Source organism: Rhinocladiella mackenziei (genome assembly GCF_000835555.1).
Source record: "Rhinocladiella mackenziei CBS 650.93 unplaced genomic scaffold supercont1.3, whole genome shotgun sequence".
Lineage (NCBI taxonomy): Eukaryota > Fungi > Ascomycota > Eurotiomycetes > Chaetothyriales > Herpotrichiellaceae > Rhinocladiella > Rhinocladiella mackenziei.
Window position 1 is genome coordinate 1,756,584 of NW_013550602.1, and position 21,580 is coordinate 1,778,163.

At 51.5% G+C, this 21,580-nt stretch overlaps 8 protein-coding genes across 8 annotated transcripts; 3 read left to right on the top strand and 5 right to left on the bottom strand.

The window, feature by feature from the left end:
* Positions 1-305: 305 nt before the first annotated feature.
* Z518_04157 (uncharacterized protein) lies at positions 306-1,676 on the top strand (the record flags this gene model as incomplete). Its single annotated transcript, XM_013417865.1, has 2 exons — positions 306-326; positions 393-1,676. 2 exons carry the CDS (start codon positions 306-308, stop codon positions 1,674-1,676), a joined length of 1,305 nt encoding a protein of 434 aa, XP_013273319.1.
* A 493-nt stretch (positions 1,677-2,169) lies between these two features.
* Z518_04158 (uncharacterized protein) lies at positions 2,170-3,093 on the bottom strand (the record flags this gene model as incomplete). The annotated part of the gene is made up of 1 exon (XM_013417866.1): positions 2,170-3,093. The coding sequence occupies one exon, from the start codon at positions 3,091-3,093 to the stop codon at positions 2,170-2,172; it is 924 nt and encodes a 307-aa protein (XP_013273320.1).
* A 1,058-nt stretch (positions 3,094-4,151) lies between these two features.
* Positions 4,152-8,109, bottom strand: Z518_04159 (uncharacterized protein; the record flags this gene model as incomplete). Its single annotated transcript, XM_013417867.1, has 2 exons — positions 4,152-8,020; positions 8,094-8,109. 2 exons carry the CDS (start codon positions 8,107-8,109, stop codon positions 4,152-4,154), a joined length of 3,885 nt encoding a protein of 1,294 aa, XP_013273321.1.
* Positions 8,110-8,678: 569 nt separating this feature from the next.
* Z518_04160 (uncharacterized protein) lies at positions 8,679-9,876 on the bottom strand (the record flags this gene model as incomplete). The annotated part of the gene is made up of 2 exons (XM_013417868.1): positions 8,679-9,403; positions 9,456-9,876. 2 exons carry the CDS (start codon positions 9,874-9,876, stop codon positions 8,679-8,681), a joined length of 1,146 nt encoding a protein of 381 aa, XP_013273322.1.
* A 1,709-nt stretch (positions 9,877-11,585) lies between these two features.
* On the bottom strand, positions 11,586-13,304 carry Z518_04161 (uncharacterized protein; the record flags this gene model as incomplete). The annotated part of the gene is made up of 1 exon (XM_013417869.1): positions 11,586-13,304. The coding sequence occupies one exon, from the start codon at positions 13,302-13,304 to the stop codon at positions 11,586-11,588; it is 1,719 nt and encodes a 572-aa protein (XP_013273323.1).
* Positions 13,305-15,495: 2,191 nt separating this feature from the next.
* Z518_04162 (uncharacterized protein) lies at positions 15,496-17,207 on the bottom strand (the record flags this gene model as incomplete). The annotated part of the gene is made up of 4 exons (XM_013417870.1): positions 15,496-16,310; positions 16,371-16,767; positions 16,818-17,032; positions 17,183-17,207. 4 exons carry the CDS (start codon positions 17,205-17,207, stop codon positions 15,496-15,498), a joined length of 1,452 nt encoding a protein of 483 aa, XP_013273324.1.
* Positions 17,208-18,619: 1,412 nt separating this feature from the next.
* Positions 18,620-19,057, top strand: Z518_04163 (uncharacterized protein; the record flags this gene model as incomplete). The annotated part of the gene is made up of 1 exon (XM_013417871.1): positions 18,620-19,057. The coding sequence occupies one exon, from the start codon at positions 18,620-18,622 to the stop codon at positions 19,055-19,057; it is 438 nt and encodes a 145-aa protein (XP_013273325.1).
* Positions 19,058-20,131: 1,074 nt separating this feature from the next.
* On the top strand, positions 20,132-20,491 carry Z518_04164 (uncharacterized protein; the record flags this gene model as incomplete). Its single annotated transcript, XM_013417872.1, has 1 exon — positions 20,132-20,491. The coding sequence occupies one exon, from the start codon at positions 20,132-20,134 to the stop codon at positions 20,489-20,491; it is 360 nt and encodes a 119-aa protein (XP_013273326.1).
* Between the last annotated feature and the right edge of the window lie 1,089 nt (positions 20,492-21,580).

Genomic DNA, 21,580 nt, shown 5'->3' on the forward strand with positions numbered 1-21,580 from the left:
TCGACGACACCACTCTCCCTAGGCCCACTATACATTCGATCCTGAGAGATGAATCATAAATGGGTCAAGGCTACAGCTGTTGGCGTAGCATATTTGCCCATTGGGCAAGTCTCAAACGAGCACAAAAGAAGCTCGAAGTGCCCGACGGCCCAACGTCGCTCTAACAGACTCTCCTCCCTTTGATCCTCGGGAGGACTCCCCTGCCACGAGAAAGGACACCTTATTAAGACCGTCGATTTCTCACTTTCCACGTTGACTCACTCAGGCCCTTCACAGTGATCTCTGCCATTGATCATCCGGCCGATATGGATGTCTTCGACCCCCAGGTAAGGACGGTTTAGAGCAACAATGCCATTCTAGGTTCTTTCGTTGACTCTACATTCGCTGTCCAGATCCATCTTGCCTACGCACCACCAACCACCAGATTCACGTTTGAGGACTTGAAGCTGCAACGCAGCGCCACTGCAACGGAAGTTGCAGCTACCGTTCCTTTCCCCATTTTAACCCCAGAAGGCGTCCGTGCCTACCGTCGCGCATTGTTCTCTCCCACAGTGTTGGAGAACTGTGTCGCATCGCCCGGGCCAGGCACCCTGACTGTCCGCAATGCGGCCGCGTACTCATCGTTTATTCAAGACTTTTGGACTCATCCTGAAACACTCCAGGCAATATCGGATGCCGCAGGGGTATCGCTGTCGGTGGTCATGCCCACAGAGATGGCTCACACGAACATTCAGACCTCAGGAAGTACCGTTGAAGACATGGTTGCAGAGCTCAAGGTAGAACCTGACACCACCAAATTACCACTCACCGACGAAGACAGAACATATGATCCTCTCAAAGCCAAGTCCGTCATCCCCTGGCACTACGACTCATACCCTTACGTCTGCGTGATCATGCTCAGTGACACCGAGGGAATGATCGGTGGCCAAACCTTCATCAAGCACGGGGACGGCAGTGCTCACGAGGTCGCTGGCCCGTCCATCGGCTACGGCGTGATCCTTCAAGGCGGAGAAGTTCAACACTTGGCGGCCCGCGCACGGGGAGTCAAAGAGCGCATCTCAACGATAACCTCGTTCACAGCCAACGTCCCGGGTCTCTATGATTCAAGCTACATCACCAACATCCGAACCTATGCCGAACGAGAGGTCCTCTATAAACAATGGACACAGTACCGGCTGGCCAAGATGAAACGGGAGATCGAACAATTGCAACACGAGCTCGGTGAAACCGTCGGATCGATCGATGTGGCTCAAATTCAGCATTTCGCCCAGGCGCAAATCGACTACCTCAAGCGCACGACCCGCCAGTTGATATCCGATGACGAGGTCGCCGCTGCACTGAAAAAATATGGCAGGCCCACAATCTATGGTGCGCCAAAGATGTTGGAGCAGGCGGAAACGCTGCCCGAATTTGCGGACTGCGTCGCATCTGTCACGCCGCGGGAGTGGCTTCCCCACAGTCCTCTCTGGGCTGATCTGGCTGAAAGTCGCATTGCCGTCAATGCCGGACGGACCTTGGAGTCACAGCGAGGCAGGTTCATGTGGGCCAAAGAACGACCGTACACGATGGGCGATGAATTGTTGAGACAGGGCTTACCTGAGTTGTTGATTGCCTGGTTGGATGCGACGGGCCTGTACGCGCTTTTGCAGGCTCCAGCTCAACCCGTGAATGCATGAACGAATGGCGAGCGCCGACGGCATGTGTAACGCTGAGAGTGTCGAGTTCATGTGTTGACATCTCTCTCTCTCTCTTTTTATACTGTACACCAAACAACACAATGTATGGCATCGAAGTGTCCAGGTAGCCATTAGCATTTAAGACATGTTATCTATCCTATCGAATCTGTTTTTTTGGTTTTTTTTTTTTTCCTGAGAAGAACATGCGGTTCGGCAAAACGACACGAGATTGGTGTTCTTGATCCGGAACGTGTGAGAGAAAAGAGAACACGGTTGACACGGAGAGTTGATTTTGTTGAAGTCCCATTCAAATCGTACTCTCCAGTGTCGTTCTGATGTTCTTAAGTGAGCATTTCATAATTCATAAACCTCTGGGGCGGCTGATGCTGTGCTATGCTATTGTCGAGATTCCCACCCGACCGTGCTATGCACCCTATCCCATCCGGCCACTCTTATTTTCCATTCCGCAAGATTCGCCAACTCCAATGGCATTTCACGCAGCAAGAGCAACAACAGCCAGATGCTTCTCACCACTCTTCTCCACCGGCACATCCCACATCCCTGTCGGCGTGCCTCCCAGGGAGTCCCGCTGACCATGACACGAGCACCGGCGTACGGATTCGTACAGATCGGCCAGCTCGGCGTCCTTGTCGCCTTCGAGGAGTTTCCTGACATCGACATCGGATGGGAGCTGGGGCGGTGAGATAGCTTCGTTTCCATCTTCCTCTGAGGACGAAGATGACGAGCGTATCATGCCAGGGGGCCGGGATGAGGCCGATTCGAAGCGTTGGAGATTTAGGCCCTCGTCCTCGTTGAGTTCGTCGTCCGCTATTTCGAGACCTGCGTCTTCTTCGTCTGGATAGGCATCGTGGACAGGCCATTGTTTGGGTTTTTTGGTGTCAGGTCCATACGAGTCTGGTTCGTCGTAGTCGTCGGAGGAGGTCCCGTCGGAGGAGGTCCTGTCGGACCCGTCCTCGTCCGGGTAATTCTGTGCCGAATGTATGGAGACGGGTGGTGGTGAGCGTTTGCGTGCAGGTGAGTTGGAACCTCCTTCGACAGTATTGGACGGGCGTGCGTTATTATCTTGGAAACTGATTCGGCGAGGCCGTGGCTCTGGTTCTGCGGGTGTTGGACCAGCTTGGGTGCAGTCGTAATGCTCCTCTGGCTCTGGAATAGGCGTGGGTTTCGTGCAGTCAAAGTGTTCGTCTCCAGGAGTTGGGGTGGCTTCATGGAAGACTGATTTGGCACTCTGGTTCTCGATCTCGACAATGCGAAGCATCAGGTTATCGAGAGTGAAGGCATGGCCGAGGACAAATCGCAAATTCCTGTCCGGCCGATTCGCAGCGAGCTTTAGCTTGCATTGCGCCGTGTGAGCGAGGGTGTAGGTGGTGCTCGTCGTGAGGAGCCGTCGGGACATGTTGCGGAGTGGAGACAATGATTTGTACATCAACGTCGCCGGGCTTTCAAGGTGAGAAGAGGCGCCTGGCTGCAATGCAGGTAGGAGGGGTCGATTCGCAATTCAACAAAGGCAGACCAGGAGTCGAATTCGAGAAAAAAACGACAGGAAATTGACAACGGACAATGTTCGTGTAGGTTTAGTAATCGAAAGAGATGGTAGCAGATCAATGGGACAATAACAGCCGAGTCCTTGGAGGAATTGGCCTTTGACGTCAATTAATGCTGATTCGGGTCGGCAGACGCTTTGACAATTACACACAATTACGAGATAGATGCCCAGCAGAGCGGAAGTGACAATGATGACGATCGAGAGATCGGAAAGAAGTTCATAAGCGGTTCACCCAGGGGGGCAGCGAGAGGCCAAAAAAAGTGGAGAAATGCCGCTGACATATTGATCTGAACAGGCTGACCAATCGACACGTCCAGCATACCACGCTAGTGGCTAGGCATTATTCCGAATGCGGAAGTAATTCACATTGTGAATTTCCCGATTTGTCCAAGCTGCGTATCAATGTCGCGTGCCGTGCACATCGCTGTAAGAATACCAAAGACACAGCAGAAAGCAGCAGGCAGCAAGCTCAACTAGAGCCTCGCAATCAAACTTGTTTGGAGTTGAGAAGCTTTTGGATGTTGCTATCCTTTCCTGCTACGCGTCCGCCAATCATCAACACATTACGGTCAAGATCCTGGGTGGATGAATCACATCGCCTCTGGAGGCACTGGTGTCGGTCACCTATGAGTCCCTTTTAAAACCTCGCATGCCAGTCTATACCCCAGGATCAATGCCTTGATTTTCCCTTTTTCGTAGTATAATACAAATGGTAGCAGATGTGTATGACGTGAATTTTCAGCTTTTTTTCTCTTCTTTTCTTCTCCTCCCTTTTTCCCCCAAGAACGTGGACCTCTGTCGAGTGGTGATGATAGAGCCAATATACTTCCAAACCTGTTCATGTTTTGTCCAGCCTTGAGGATGTGATATTACTCTGTTCTCCCCTATTCAGGACATGCAATGCAATTCTAGGCGGTCCCGGTCTTTCTTGTGCCTCTCGCTTTGGGATTAAGAGATTTCTTCTTTTGTTTTGTGCGTTGATGGCTTCGTGGATCAACACCTTCAATAAATTTCAACAGTTCGTCAATACTCCGTGAGTCTATGGCAACATTGCCGGTACCAGTTCGTACATTGGCGTCTGCACCGGTCGTGCGGACACTTGCATTTGGCGCCGCCGCGCCGGCGTTTTGTGGTTGAAGTCTGACACCCAAACCCATCCGGGGAAATTGTCGGATGCTACCGAAGCGTCTGTTTTGTAGTACTTTGGCTTGTTTGGCAATCGACACGGCGTTTTGAGTCAACTGTTCCAGCCAGCTCTCCGCCTCTTTCGTGTTTCGGTCGTTCGGCCCCAGCTCTGTCAGGAAGATATTGTATGCATCACGCATTTTGTTCACGGCACCCTTTGGGTCTCCATCGAGAGCCAAGGCCTGCGCCAATTGGAACAAAATGGTGGCGGCATTGATAGACTGACGTCCAAAAAGACCTTCGCAAACCGTAAAGCACGCTTCGAACCATTTGCGCGACTCGGAATATTCTTTGAGAGACTGGAGCATAACTGCGGCATTGTTCATGGTTGTAATGGAATCGGGATGATTCGGTCCAAAAATAATTTTCCACAGGTCCAGGGCGTGCCGCACATATTTCAATGCCTGCGTCGTGTTGCCAACGTGGTGTTCGAAGAGCGAGAGATTGAGGTACGCCAAAATTGTATCATGGGAGTCCACTCCCAACGTTCGCTCTGTCACGATGACGGCTTTGCGCGCGAGTTCCACCGCGGCTTCTTTCTCATCGGTTTGATAGTAGATGGTGGATAGAGAATGATACATTTTCGCCACTTCGGGGTGGAGGATCCCATAAATCTGCTCGTGCAGCGACAACGACTCGAGGACCAACTCCTGCCCGAGCTGCTTCTGGTCTTGGGCGAGCGAGATCTTGCCCGCCTCCAAAGCTTCCTCGGCCAGCGCGCTCCTCGGAGCAGCGTCTTTGACGATCGGCGCAATGTTGAGAATGTCTTCGGGAGTGAAGGTCGTGTTAGATTTCGCAACGGCCGTATTATTGCCTGGCGACTGTTCGCCGCCCTTCTTTTTCTTCTTCTTACTCCCATCTTCTTGCGGCGCACCATTATTGGAGTGAGTGTCGCTCCCACTCCGAGCCGGAGAAGCGTCATGAGACAACGGGACCCCCTTGCTGAAGATATATTCACGAGCAGCCAGTTGGACACCAAGCTTCAGGCAAGTTTCTCGCAGAAGTGGCAATGGATGGACCAAGGCCTGCCAATTGTCCTTCAGCTCATATCGATACCGAATTCGAACCTGTTTCTCGATGGCCGCCTGGAGTTCGGTCGGGTTCACCTGCTCAAATGCGAAGTCCCCGTCGGGATACAGAGATCTCAGGTCCTCGTCGATCTCCGGACGCGGGTTTGAATTCACCTCCACACCAAGGAGGCAATTCAAAAGATGTGAGATGCAAGATCCGGCGAACAAGGCGGGCAGATGGCGCAAGTAGCCATTGACAATGTGTTTGAAAGCCCGCGATACCATCTCTTGTAATACCACCGTGGAGAACGCTTGGAGACGACGTCCTTTCTCTTCCGCGGCTCTCGCGAGCCGTCCGAGGTACCTGATGTTGATGCCTCGTTTATGAATCAGCTGGCAGAGGGACCGTCCGTCCATGGGGAAACCCACATCGCCATCGTGAAGTTCCGTGATCAGATCTGGGATGACCTTGTGACGCAAAAACGTACACACGGCGCGGACTTCCTTTTCGTCGGCCGCGAATTCTTCCTTCTCTTCATCCGTCTGGGGGATCTGTCCACTAAACACGTCCGGGTTGAGGGCGAAGTTGAAGTTCGAGATATCGACCCGTTCCTGGTCCAACGCCGGAGCCTCTTTCTGGGGATCGTTCGGACCCTCACTTGGCTGGTCCTCCGTTTTTTCATGTTCGATACCCTCGCCATTGGTCTGGATCTCCTCACCCGGTGCTGATGATTCGGCGTGGCCATGGGACTGTTTCGAGCGACGCTTCTCGACCTCTGCACGGACATACTCTTGCATTTTCAGGCGCCAGTACGTCTCGACGAGTTCCAGTCTCAAGACCGACATCCGGTGCGGATATTTGTCGTCGCCTGCGTCAGATTCGACCTCCTCCGACCACGCCACATCCAGAGGGGTAATACGGTAGAGGTCCAGAACATACTTCCGGCCATCAGTACCCAACAGCCCTTTGGTCTCCACGCTCCCCTCCAAATCGTGTCGTTTGCCTTCCTTGTCCCACACGGCGTGTTTTTTGACGCGCAAAGATTTCGACAGCTTCTCAAAAACGGGGGCAAAGGCCTTGTTCTCCGTCACAATGTCTCGGCCCTCGACGCCACCGTAGTCGATCTGGTGTTCACCGGGTTCTCGTTGCTTAAAGATGCCAGGGACGATACTCTGGCCAACAATACGCTTGCCCAGATAGTCCACCACAACCGTGCCCGGAGTAAATAATCCATTAACATCCAATTGATTGACGGCCCGGACACCCGCGACGTCTTTTCCCACCGCTACTCTGGCGGCTTCGTCACCGCCTTCGCTGGCAAATGTCTGGACACCGTCGGCGCCAAACGAGTAGAAGATATTGTTATAGATGAAGATTTGAGCGTCCTGACCCTCGGTCGGATTCAATGGAGCCACCTCACCTCTTGCCACAAGGACCGCCCCCCGAGCCGCGGCATCATTGTAATCAGCGAAGAGCTTCGACGTAAGGCGCTCGCGAAAAACTCGGTCCTGCAGAGTCTCTCGGGGTAGCTCCCGTGTGGTCTGAAACTCCTCGTTCCAATCCCGAAGATTCTCCGCGCCGTCCGCTCCCCCCATCAAGTATGGCTCCTGTGCCCTTGTCGGATCGGCTTGGTGCTGACTTCCGTGTGCGTAGGACGAGGGCACCAGCCAGGGGTTGGCGGGGATGGCATTTTGGAAGGGGAATGTGGTGAGGAGATCTTTTCGGCCATTGATCTTTTGAAGTTCGACGAAGGTCTCATTGAAAGACGGCGACAACGCCGAGATGAGAGACAGCAAGGAATGGGCGCTATGATTCTTGGGAGCTGGTCTGGGAAATGGATCGAATTTGTTGCTGGAGGATTTGTTGACGTAGAAGCCCGACACCGTGGCGGTGATTTGATGCTGCTCTCCTTCGTTGGTGGTGAGCTGGAGGTACAGCAAATGGCCTCGCTGGCGCAAGTGGTATGGTGGAGGATTCCACGGGGACACAGAGAGACCCTTGATGGTCTTGGGCAACGTGTCGGACTGTGGAGGCAAAATCGCGTCCAAGGGCGGGCGGCCATCGACCTCATAGCCTGCCAGGGGATTGTCTTCGGGCTTGCTGGCGGGAGCTTGAGCAGAGCCAAATTGGTCATCGTGAAGGGACAAACCAGCGCAGATGCCGTGCAACGGATCGGGTCGATCTCCCGTGGCCCCAATGAGCTCCCGTATTCGAATCACATGTAATCTGGCTTCCTTTTCTGTATAGGGGTCCTCGACAAGGACGATTTCGTCGCCCGGCGTGAGATTTTTAACTTCGGAGAGCTCGACAAAATCATTGATCCGTTGGCCGTGGTGCTCGAGATGGAAGCACGTGTACTGGAAGGTGTCGGGAGTCTCGATTATGGACTGGCGGACGTCTTGGACCTGCTCTTGACTTGCGACAATGATTGACTGCTTGTAGGGCTGGTGCGGCAGCTTGACGGACACCTGGAACAGAGCTCCAGCGCCCGGGTCGTCATGATGGAGGTGTTCGTGATCGTGGGGGTGGCCATTGGTGAGAGTGGCACTGGTCTCATCTTGATCCTGAGTATCCGTTACATCTGCCACCGAGTTAGAATAGCATTTCCAAAGCGCAGGATTGGAGTGGCGGGCCTTTGGTTGTCTTCACGTCACCATTGGGATGGGCCATTAGGAAATTTGGAGGAGCAAGAAACAATACTGTACAGGCCAACTGCGAAGTAAAGAGTGGCCAGAGAGAAAGACGAAAGGAATGACGAAGAGATAGTATACAGGACAAGAAGCGATGAGGATGGGAGATTAATGTACAGCGAAAGAAGACGATGGGGGCTGTGAGAAGAAATTTGGTATGAGTCGGAAAGAGTATGAGAATCAACAAAGAGGTAATTTTTTTTTCGGCTGGACAAGGATAGAGATCGGCCTAAACCGCGAAGCCGCAGTTTCTGCCGATTTATTACCGCCACGCTCCATAATCGGATTCAACCGAAATCATTTCATACTCAAATTGTGACGACGTCGTCCTATTGAGGGGAGAAGGGATCTGTTCACTAAGCGTTTCTTATTCCTGACGTACTCAGCCTTATCCATATGCCCCTTTCCCATGTGGTTGGGTGTCCGGCGTTTTGCATATCGTGTCCTCCCATGTATGTTTTTCATTCCACCCGGTCCTTTTCCCTTTCTTCAGATAATTCGGCACCTTGAAGAAGGCAACGTCAAGTCAAATGCATAATTCCAAATCGGTCAATCACTCGGCCCACCAACCCAATCCAACACCACGCCGACCACGATAACTCCGAGCGCCCAAACGCCTGCATATCCCAGTGCGCCATAGAATTCGACACCGGCAATGGTCGCCCACAGCTGTAACGCGCACTCCGTGAGCATCAAACCCATCAGCAAGGCCGTCCGTCCAATCAACTCTTTCTGCCGCGCCGAGTACCAGCCCCAGGCATTGTAATAAACATGTTGAGCAAAGCTGGCGGTGACGGGATCAAACGGCGGGGGTACAGCGGTGTTCGGTACGGCGGTGGACGGCGCGAAGAGGAAGGTCATGCATGCGACTCCTGCCGGGATCAGCGCCAGGAGCAACGTGGGCAGGCCGGATGCGCCGAGGTGTGCTGGCTCTAAGGTGTGCAGGCCCGTAAAATGTGTGACTAGCCATTGCGGGAGGAATGTCGCGAAACTGGCTTCTAGAAGCACGGCGAAGATGGCCGTGGCAAGCAGTGATGTCGCGATCGTTGTGTAGTGGTCCATCAAGATGGAGCGGTTCCGCACGCTCGACTTGGCCGCGGACCCCGGTGCATGTGAGGGCGAGAGCGGGCGGAGGAATACGTATGGTATGGAGTTGGCGAGGAGGGACGACAAATTCGTAGTCAGCAGTGTCAGAGGACTGATCTTGTAAAAGAGACCCAGTAAGATTGATGTCGGTGTCGAAAGAAGGAGGGAGACACCGGCGACGTCGTACGCTGTCGAAGGGGTTAGCCAACATTCCCTGTTCAGACCATGCGAGTAGTGTACCGTCAAAGTTGATGAGCCAACATAGGCTCAACTTCGCAACCTTCCATCCCAGTAGTCCCAGGATTTCCAGCCACGTGTCCGGCCGTTTTGATATCGCAGCCAAATCTCCAGTCCCGATTGTTGACGCCGCCGTCTGCAATCCTGCTTCCAGCACGGTGCTCAATACTACTGCAACCGCCAACTTCGCCGGTTCAAGTTGCCTTCGAGGAGGTTCAACGCGCTTGGGAATCACCGCGGCGGGAAATCCGGGCAGGGATGCCGTTGATCGCGAACGCGATTTGCGTGTCGTAACGGGTGATGCTGATTTCGAGCCAGAAGTCGCAGGTGCGAGCATGCCACCGTTGATCGCATCGGCAGCGGTGTTTGCGACAGTACTGGAGGTGATGCTGACCGACGTCGAGTGCCGGTCTCGCGGAGCCATGGTGGGGTTCTCTGGTGCAGCGAGATGAGAGATACTCGGCTCGTGCTCCGGGTGCACGAGGGTCGTGGCGAGTTCGAGGAGGTCACCGAGCATCAAGACTGTGTGTCTGGGACGATTTGACGATGCGGGTGAGGTTGGCGAAAGGGAGGGGGAATATGCGCTGAACGTGGATTGGGAAATAATGGTGGCTGGAGTCAGAAGAGAGCCAGAAAGCAAAGGCTGTTACCGTCGCTGTCGCGATCGTGACGTGATTGGCCAGGGTCAGGCAACAGAACGAGTCTGACAGAGATGGAGCCACCCAGTTTGGTGTGAGCAGCCTCTCGTCAGACGGCCCCGTTTTTCCCATATAAGTTTTGGCTGGTCAGGACGGATTGATGGAGGTACCTAGATACAAGGCTATAGATCTGATTATATGGTGGAAACCAAAGGGTGATGGCTATTCAAACTTCATTCGTAATGACAGTTGAAGACGAGTCGTCAATTTCACTCACGACCCCAATCATGGAAGAACGCTCGCGTATCCCAGTGACCAAAAACCAATACCAAATGCCACGACCATTACTTGGAAATACTTTCTTCCAATCCAACTCATTGTTTGAGGACAAAAGCTCTCTGCCCTGGTGACCTTTCTCCCAGTTTCCCGGCCAGAGCATATACATCAAGAAATTCTGTGGACCTAATGCGGGATTTGTCAATGCCTCACGTCCAAGTCAAAGATCAAGTACAATGCCATTGTATGGACAATCGATGCATCAAGTATATACACAGCGTCGCGTTAACTCTCGGTCTCATACCAGGATCCAACACATCAGGATTTCGGCAAACGTTTCCAAAGCACATCTCCGTCACGGGCTCTCAAGGGCAGCAGATCCAATTCCATAACGGATTGGATTGAAGAACCGTCAGGTCAACGTCAGCGCAACACTGTACTGGTTTCCGATAACCCCCTCCGCAACCATCAAGATTCCAAATTTCCAATCTACTCAACACCAAAAGCTGAATTTCTCAGCGTCTTGACTCGCATTGCACCGTTTCGAGGAGCACACCCGGCTTCGAATGACTTGCCAAGCAGCTGCAGAGCGGTGGATAGATCTTTTCCTCACAACCCAATTGAACCCGACACCAAAGATCCAAGCGTCTTTTCCAGTTGCAATAAATTTATCTGTATCCAGTGCATGTAGCAGGCACAGCAATATTGAGATCACCATAAAAGTCCGGAAACTGAGATATACTACTGTCGTCCTCGCAGTGGTGACATCTTCAAAGGTAGTGAATGGATCTGGTCTCGGGAGGTGTGAGTGCAGCTTTGCTGGCAGAGAGAACATCGACCACCAGTCATACTCCGACTGGCCGTGTATGTGTTGCAGATCCTCATATTGCCGCGTCCTTAATATGAAAGCACGGAACAATCTGAAGAATCTCGAAGAGAACGAACCAATCCTGGCCAGGGAAATCGAAAGAAGACGGATCTCCAACCCCACAAAAAGTCGAAACATGGGTCCTGGCTGCGATCGATCGTATCGACAGGTGCTTGCATCGTATCCGGTCAGAGGCAATGAGAATCATCGTCGGCGACGTGGCACGGTCCGACAGTGCATGGTCTGACTCGAACAGCGGGCCGTGATCGCCAAGGTAGGTTGGGAAAAAGTTTTGGGGAGGGCATTGACAAGTGACATGGGTCGTCCCGGTTGTGACATATTACAGCAACCTTAATCATCGTCTTCCTCGGGTGGCTTGTCCGGACGGACTCTCATCTCGATGAAACCAGTCTCCCTACCCCGAGAATCCTTGGTCACAAATGCATATTTGCCCCGCTGTTCCCCCTTTTGTTCAATCCATAAATCTTTGAAGGTAAGTTCCTTTGTTCTGTTAACGCTCTCAATAGCCGAGATTCGGTCAAGGGTGGCCTCCAGATATTCGGCAAAGCCTTCTTCCGCGCAGATCTCTTTAAATGCATTCATCATGGGTACGCTGTCGGCGCGGACCATGGCAGAACTGTCAATCGTGAAGATGTTGTCATGGTCGTAACTCTGGATAAAGTCGGCTCTGGTCATGATCTGCCGAGCTATGTAGAGAGGAATTTGCGGCAAAATGTGTCCCTTTTCATCGTCGTAATTCGATTCCATCTCCTTGTCTCGGTCGACGAGTGCTTTGGCCAGCACCATTGCTGCGCTGGCATACTTTTGTTGATCCATCACGTCATCATCCATGTCCTCCCCGAGTATACCACACTTGTTCAAGAACCAGGTCTTTTCTGATTCATTGATTTGATGACACATTTTGAGCATGTCGGAGCTCTTGGCCACCCGGTTAAGAAAGTTCAGTCGGCCACCCACCAAATCATATACTTGCTTCAATATCTCCGGATCTCGCTTCTGCTCAGGGAAATATTTTGCTCGGTAACGGTTCAGAGCGGCAATGGCGCGGCCCTTGGGTAGGTCGAGGATAGGAATGACTTCCATTCTTGTGGCGTAACGTTTCAAGCGTTCATAGACCCAGTAGTCGTCAGAATTGAATATCATGGTGACCAGGTTGGCCGCCGCCCATTGCTCAGCGCGTTGTTGCATCAGTTCGATTAAATCATTGCCATCTTCGTCGTCTCGAATCAAATGCGCACAATTGATAATGACGATCAGCGGCCCTTTGCGTCCAGTCTTTCTCTTTCGCGATTTGTTGCGGTGAGCCAAGGCTATCTTTTCCAGCTTGTTGAAGGCACGTTCGATGTCAAGCAAAGCGGTGGTGTCTCGAGGGCCACGAATGGAAAAGAGAGAGCCAATGTAGTCTTCATGAAACTCGTAATTGAGTGCTTTGCCTAGGCGGATGCGGAAAATTTCCAAGTCCGCATGAGCCTCAAACATTGACACGCCCTCGCCGTCAGTTTTTCGCATCGCTTCGAGTATCATGGAAGACTTGCCGGTTCCCTTTTCGCCCACAAGGAGATAATATCTGCCTTTGGATTCACCGCTGATGATGGCGTCGATTTTGGCCTGCTCGGGTCTGTCTATCCAATTTTCGGTCCCATCGGCGGACTGATCCACAGGAGGAATATGGGGTCCCGGAGGCGAGGCCAGATCGAGCATAGGGTCTCCAGGAGCAAAGGCCTTTTCGATCTTGCGCAAGACAAGCGACTTGTAGTAAAGGTGATAGGAGTATCCGGCCAGGCCGAGGACGGCAATGGAGGCAAAGGTGGTGGCAGCAGTCTCAAAGACCTTGAACATGGTCGGCCCAAAGCGAGAGGTGCTTTCCTTATCCGATTGGGGATCCTTTGGCGGATCATCTTCATCGGGTTCTGTTCCGGGTATTGTGCTCGTCCGACCAATTTGCGACGAGGCATAACGTGTCGATCGAAGAGGGGCGCTGATGCGACCTCTTAAGAGCCCTGGACCAACTCGAGCTCTGGCTAACATCCATCCTTGCAGGGCTTTCATGATTGATCGTATGCACAAGCTTCGGCAAAGCACGGCGACTCCAGGATAGTATTGTTCAGAGGAGACCTGAAATCGGGGTGGCACCCTGGGCAAAACAGGTGTGGAGGGGGAAAAAAAAAAAAGAGGAAAGAAAGAAAGAGATAAAAGGGTAATAGCGAAAAACGAGTGCTGGAAGTGAACCGATAGACTATGGCAAAGGAATGACTACATCAAAATTGATGATCCTACCGTAGTATTACAATGTTGACGGTGGAAAAAAATTAAGGGGATGAAGGAGCAAACTCCGTGTCACGGGGGCGCCATTGACCTTAAGACAAACATGCCAAGCCAACCAGCTTGGCACCTTTCAAAACGCCTTGCGAGGAGAGTCCGATGTTATATTGACTGCCTCGCTGTCGTGTAGATCATGGCCTCGCTCCCGCGCCTTCATATCATTACGATTCCACTCTGAGGCACTCTCACAGGAGACCAATTCGGGGCGCGTGACGGTTGAAAGATATGTATTGCAATGGGTACGGCATGGATTTTGCTCATTCCTATAGATTATCATTACTTCTGATAGATTCGGAAGATGAGAATATTCATTGCGGAGGCAGTCTGCTATGGCAACGTCAATACTCCCCAGTCCTCCGCAAAACTCATTGGGGCCTTCGTTGATGTCATGAACGGAGGCCTCGGAAGTGGGCAGCTTGGATTGGGGGTCTATTTTGGAGTTCGATGATTCTCTCGTTAGTGATTTGCTGAGATCCTTTGGTGGGCATGTCATCAAGCGCACGAAAAGGGTGAGTGGAGCTGTGGACAAGTAGTAGTATCGGACAAACCATTTATGTTGACCTTGCCCGGACGACAATCGACTTGGCAGATCTCAGTCCTCCAAAGTCGATACAAAATGGAAACATTGTAGAAAACATTTGTCCAGATCAGTACTATTTGCTCTGCGACGTCGATGCACATTCTCAGACACTGTTTGATGCTACTCATCTCCTCCATTATTCTTGTTTGGTTGGGGACGCTGGGCGGTGTTTAGTGGTGGTGTTCTATTATTGTAGTTCACATGAACAGTGCTTGGTAGTGATAGAGAACGAATCTCCATCACAAGCGGATGCGACCGATGATGGCCAGCGATGCGTCCAACCGAGGCTGCTGTTTCTTCTTCTCTGGAGGTTATTTCGTAGGCGCAATCAACCCAGATTTTGAGAAGAGGCGTAAGTCCCTCTTCTCCGGGTCTGCTTCAGCCAACCGTAATCTCCGGCTACCAGCGCTTTCAAAGCATCCTTCGGAGATATGGACATATTTTGTAAAAGTGCAGAAGGGGGAGTCCTGCAATATCAACCAAAGCGGCGAGGGCATTTCTACGTACTACAGCGTAGACCACGTGACTATGAAAATGACTTTGCCCTGATTGGTTGGAACATTTACGCAATTCTAGCTGCATCCACCAATTGACATCACCGTACTTACCACGTCGATGACGAGGCTATAGATTGGCCCAGACTAGAATTCAATGTGCTCAAGGCAAGGCAATGTCTCAGCCTCTGAAAGCCTAGAAACTAGCGGCAAAGCAAAGGGGTCCCCATAGATTCTCCGTAAAACAACATGAGGTACGAGCTACAGCGCCCTCAGAGCGCTCAACTTGATAACATATTGTATAATGAACAGGACCAAATTTGACAAAAATACAAGACAGGTGAATTTGAATTCTTCAAATTCTGTTTCACAATCACAACACTCCGAAGCCAAGTCTGGTCGTACATGGGCCGACTGAACCATCTTGCCCGTCAAAACAGTTACGATCAAAGCCCGGCATTTGTGAAGCCTACAACTACTCTCTCTTCATCCGGACAGCTGGTTGAGACATGCATGTCGCATACAATTCTGTCTTGTTCCTATGCAACTACATCCGAGTCGAATCAACCCCCTACCTTTCCAGAAAGTTGGGAGCCCGAAGTATTGGACCCGGTGCTGCATCACAACCATCTTCCTTATCCTCGTCGATTGTCATAGTTAGAGTCATCAATCTCGTTGTCGTGCAAACCCGAATCTCGGATCAATCCAACCGTGCTATCCTTTGCGCTCTTCAAAATAGATCCTCCGTGTAAAATGACCTTCCTATGCCATGCTTACCAAGGGTTCCATTCATGTCCAATTTCCAACCCTTCAACGACCAAGCGAGGAGGACCGATATACTCTTTTAAGAGGTTTCAGTGTTCCTTCGTTCACGAGTTCGGCTCCGGCCCTTCATGCTCTTGACTCGACTGAGGAAGCCCCCTGCAGAGGTTCCAGTCTTGCCTTCTTCGCCAGTGGCGCTCTCTGCCGTCAATCTCCTTTCCGGTCCAAAGCCACGTTTGGGGCTGCTCGGGGCTCGAGATCGACCAGCTTTTTGCTGTTCCTCCGCAAATGCAATCTGGGCACCTTTCTTCTCGTATTCTTTGTCGTAGTCCTTGAAGAATGGGTTGGTGTTATTTTGCTCCGATTTGCTTGTGCCCAGGGGGCTAGTCGGAGTGACCGTCGGTTCAGGAGAGGTCATCCGTCCTCCTTCACCGATTTTAGGACGGACAGACTTGATTCTCTGTGCCAAACTCTTCTTGCGCGACAGTCCAGCCGCATTGGCTTGCTGAATGGCCTCTACTTCAATTTCTCGACGTTGGATTGCAGCTCGGCTGGCTGGAGTCCCCTCTAGAAATGTGCTCGTACCAAGGCCGGCAGTCTCGTCGCCATGAACCGGTTCAGTTCGAGTGGTGGGGTTGAACCCAGCACTTCTTTCAGGCTGTGGTCGACGGAAATAATCCGCGTCGTCGTCCACAACGGCGGCTTCATTATAGTCGACGTGTGCCTCTTGCCCGGTTCCGTTGTATTGATCCAGGTTGAGTTTGGAATTAAGTGGGCCTGAGCCGCCAAGCTGCATGTTTACTGAATCTTTCGGGAACGCTTGCATCGGGGCCTGCTTGGAACCTTTACGGTTACGATGTGGGTTGCACGCATCGAAGGGGCCGTCATGATGGAACACTGACAATGTCAGGAAAAATTCACTTCAAATGAGACGAGGGGACCGCAATTTCAACTCACATCCCGTGCCATAGATGCTCGTGACATCCAGTTTATCGATTACATCCAACTTTGCACTGGGTTTCTTTGATCGGTGTGAGCTTCTTCCTTCCCGAAGTCTTCTTTCCCTTCGTCTCTTTTCAGCTTCAGGATCCATATCCTTTGGTTTCTCACGAATAGAAGACTCCGAGTTACGTCGATGAGGACGTCTGTTACGGGGGCGATTCATTTCAGGGGGGTCCGCAAAGATGTCAAGTTCATTCGATGGACCTCGACCCTTAGGTTGCTGTCGTCGACGGTCTTCATCCGAGTTGCTGGGTCGATGGCGGTTGGGAGGGCCTCGTGGAAATGGCCGAGGTGCACCGTTTGCCTGAGGGTTCTGAGGCCCTTTCGAAGAATCATTGATGTTCAGGCTTCCCTATTTAATTGTCAACGTGAATTCACACGAGAAGATTCCACGTTTCTTACAAATATGTCGGCAGCTTGATCTGTGATGCTCGATGGGCTTGCTGCACTTTCAGCGGTAGGCGACGTCCTGGTAGTCCCATCTGGCAATATCATCTCACTTGCATCCAGAAATGGATTGGTCGAAACCGGTCTGATAGGCGCGAGCGGAGGGCTGGTGGCATGATCGGAGACCCGATTTCGGAAGGGATTGTTCGAAGCAAGAGAAGGGCCTCGGTCTGCCAAACAGAGGTCAGTCGTATCGCTTGAAGCAAATAGATATTGCGTGAAGAGGAGATGCTGGTGGGAGACAAGTGTAGGCCATAAATAGCAGCATAGACAAAACAAGAGGAAACCACGAGGATATCAAGAACAGCGTTGGGACGTACCGGCCAACGGCGCAGCTTGAGCCATTGGTGCTCAGCAAGAATCTGGGTTCCGGTGGCAATTCGGAGGAGAGAACGGGGCAATGCACTGATGAAAATGTTGCCTGTCGAAAGAATCACTCAAGGGTTGGGGTCGGCGAGTCGTGGACGATGTGTAGAAGATTGAATTGATTTTAGTCCGGGGATGGATTGACAGGATGGTGATTCTGAGCAACCCCTATACGGTGAGAAACAATCATATGAATGCGGGCCACAGTTATGCGCCAGATAACCAATGCGCGCAGTGAGGATATCGCCGCTTGAGCCAGAAGATACAAGCGTAGGATATGCTTCGATGTTCTCGATTTCGTCAGAAGAGGTGAAGAGGAAGATGGGATGATCTTTTTTGAGGGCGAGTGGAAGTAGTTCTTGGTGACCAGGAGGTATAGTTACTAATAGCCGGCGCAGTGGCCCAAGAAGAGGACGTGAACGGCCGGCGCAGGTACAGCCAAATGGAAATTGGGGGGCGGAGAAGAGGCGTCACGCCAGTTCACGTTGTAGATAGTACGCAAGCTTGGGGAACTGCAGCCAGCTCCCACTTCAAATTCAACCGGGCTTTATGTCCAACTTTGCTCATATCCTGTACACTTTCAGGCACGCACCAGGCAGAGGGCCGGGTCCCCCTTTTGTCGTCTGAAATTTTATTCCTCCTCACCTTTGGGCACTCGAAACTAAAAAGCTCACTGGAACAACTCACTCCACGGCACAGCCTCCTCGTCTGTTCCTCATTCCACCCATTGAGAACCTTGAACCTCCCTCTGGCCACCCTCTTCTCTCTGAAACACCACCAGCGAGTAAGCTATCGAGCTATGTGCAAGACATCATTACATCTGACTCTATCCAGACACCTGTCGCTTCACGCCTTTATCGGCATCCATTCAATAGCAACAGCTTACTGGCTCTCAATGCACGCATTGTCAATTCACCTGGTTGGCAACAAAACCCAACCTTTTAGTAAAGTCCCTGACAGACGATCCACCAATTCTCCGGCCCTGGACCCCTTCAAACTCAAACCCTGACGCGAACTCGCCCCCGGCCCCTTGGTACGCTGCATTTTTGACTTTGGTTCACTTGGTCTCATGAACGTGCGATCGAGGGTTATTCACGGCCTCGAAAATCACTTTCTTTCAACAGCTCTCGGAAATCCGAATGACGGGCTCGTCATTTCCTCTTTCTAAATTGATCGACTACTGGAAGTGTGTCTGTCATATGTGCCAAGCCGCCTGTGAACGTTAAGTCGAACATTTGGGGTGCACCAGATTCTTGGCGGGGCTAACGACACACGTTTCCGCCGGAAACATAGTGACCCCGCGCCACTTTTTTCCTCCTCGGCGAGAAAACCCATCCATCATCTGCTGGCGTTGTAAGGGATTCAACTGCGAACGGCTAGAAATCGTCATCATGGATGCCACAAAACCTCCAATCCCACTTTCATATCGGTTCACCCTTGAGCTCGAGTTCGTTTTATGCCTGTCGAATCCTCAATATCTTCAATATCTGGCGATGAACTACCCTCATCTTCTCAACAAACCCACAGCTTCTCACGGTTCCGCCGATATTGAAGACGGTGATGCCGCTCGCTTTGCCCGGTACCTCAAATATCTCTACGAATATTGGCGAACACCAGCTTATGTCAAATATCTTACCCATCCCGGCGCGACGCTACGGAATCTAGAACTACTTCAACAAGAACCATTCCGGAGAGATCTTATCAGACCAGACGTGATTGGGCAGCTGTTTGAAACCGATACTGCGCAACAACCTCAGACTGATGGTGTAGAAAGAAATCCACCATTTCGGCAAGGCCCTGCAGATGACTCTAGTCACGGTAGCGGCTGATCGGCGAGCCCATGTCCCAACATCTTCTGTCGCCAGTCACTTCAACCACACAAGTTCGACTTCACTTTCAAGCTTACGCAACGCAGGGGTGTAGCGTCGATGTTGTGCGGTATCGAGACCGACAAATAATGTGCTATGTTGAAACAGATGTTGCCGCATGTTGAGACCTGAACACGGCCAGAGTTGACGAGTCCACTCCTTCCTTGGGAGGAATTGCGCAACGCCAAACATGTTGCTTACGCAAGTTGGGCACAGAATGGGTTCCTAAAACATCCGCAGTTGCCCATGCAAAGAAGTTTCGGCCAAGATGACCGAACTCGGAATAACACAACGAACTACAATTCATTGCATACAAAATTCGGTGCCCCAACGTCTTCATCTGACGCTCCAGAAGAGGTCTTTGCTACGAGCCATTATCAATCTCGACAGATGTCGCCAATCGTCAATACGGTGTATGACTTTGGTGACTAACACTACTTTGGCCAAGTTGGGAAATTTGGAAATAAATCTTCACCAGGCAGAACCAAATGATCTGTCTTTGCTATGTGGCCAGTCCTTGCATTTGTGAGCAAGACTGGTGCGGCCTTCAGCATCCTGGAGTTATGGGCATAACTCCTGTTAGCGTGTTAGCTGGATATAATGCCGATCTGAGCCCGACCAATTCGAGATCTAATCAAGTCTTCGACTGTGATGTTGATGCACTCATTGCTCGGTAGGTCATTAGTGATTTCAAAATGGCAGGCTACGGAACATTGGCGGTCGCCTCGAAAGGTCCTGTCGTCCCTGTTGTGTTCAACAACCTTCCAATCAACGTCTTGGACTGTAGAGTCGTCTCGAACCTGCATGCATTCCTGAGGATTCAAGGCTGTTATATTCTCCCGAAGATCTTCTTTACCCATTACAATCTGCAATATCATCAGCACTTCCATCCCCAGTATCACCGTCGCAAGATCCTCAAGAGATGACCGCAAAATATGTGGAAATCGCACGCATGATGTCCAGTATGGGCGTGATCTTCATTACAGAGATGGCCGCGCAGCCACCTGGTGCAGGGAAATGGGGGTCTTGCTCCAAATGGATATGCGCTTTGCTGGTCCCGGACCAAGTTGGGCAGCCTTGAAGTTGGGCTGGGTTCATTGCATGATGGTAGCGGAAGTCAATATATCACCAAACCGATGGGGCGCGGCAGAACTCTCGAATATCTTCTGTCCGCCAATTCTAGTTGACGCAGAGACAGCCGAACACATGGGATGGCCCAATAAAGCATTTCCTTCGGTAGAAGAGATGAATAGTCACGTCGACAAGCGCGCAGAACGGATTGCTACCTTCTCGACGGCTATCTTAGCAGCCACGAAAGACTTGGTGAATGAGCAAACGCCTGCAGTGGAGGCACGTGATCGAGATCTTGCCATCCAGAGTCCCAGAGGACCCTGACAAAGTTCTTGGGGCAGGACAATGACCAGCAGGACGGTACCCGGCAGGATGGGCTGAGCGATAATCTGGTCAAGTTGTGACAGTAGTTGTCAATGAGGGAAACAATCTGTAGGTTATATGCTTACCTGATAGGATTCATGATTCCGCTATTTGATACTTCCGTCTCCCATCACAATCCTTCTCCTGAACGCACTTCTGATTTCTAGGGATCGATGGTGAGGTACATTTTACTACATCCCACTTCGCTCAGGACGATGGGGAGGATCAGTGCCATGAAAGTCCGTCTTGTCAAAATTGTCATTAGGACTGACGCGCCCACCACATCCTGAGCGTCGCTGGTTGGTTCTCTCAATGCGAGGTACCGGGCAACCAGCTCGGCGATGCAGGTACCACGGCGCCGTAGAGGCCTGATTGCCACGAGACTCTTCGATTGGAGATAATAGCAATGTTGACTAACGGAAGAAACCTTTCATAATGGAGGAAGCTCACCAGGAGAAGTGATTTCCTCAAATTGGCCTCTAAACCTTCTTATCCAATCAATTAATCGCATGAAAGGGTTTTCTTACTGCGTTAAGGGTGTCGCCGGATGTCAAGGAGCCGAGGTGGTTCACGGTATGGCTGACAAGAAGCTAGCTCTCCTCCATGGTACCGGCCCCCCTGCACACCTTCACTCCTTCGTGTCGTAATGCGATCAGAGCTGTTTCACTTTCGAGGGCCAGATCAACAAAGCGTATTTCAATTTAACTAGGCTTCTCGCTGATCCCCCGACTTCTTCTCTTCTGTGGATGCTCACCCACTATTCGCCTCCCGCTCCACAGACAACGCGCCAACTAACCTCTTCGTGATACACCATATCGAAGTTTACGGCTCTGCTGGTTTGTGACGGACCTGGAGGATCCCGGCTGGGTCTTGTAAAAGAGCACAGAAGATCCATTAGAGTCTCCACCGGACGGAAAAAGAGTAATATTGTTGCGCACAAGGGAGTTCTCGACTGTCGACTTAGAAAATAAGTTGACGAAGATATTTCGATCGCAAACCGCGCCGTGGTACAAGCAAACGCAGGCACGTGATCCCATCCGGAAGATATCT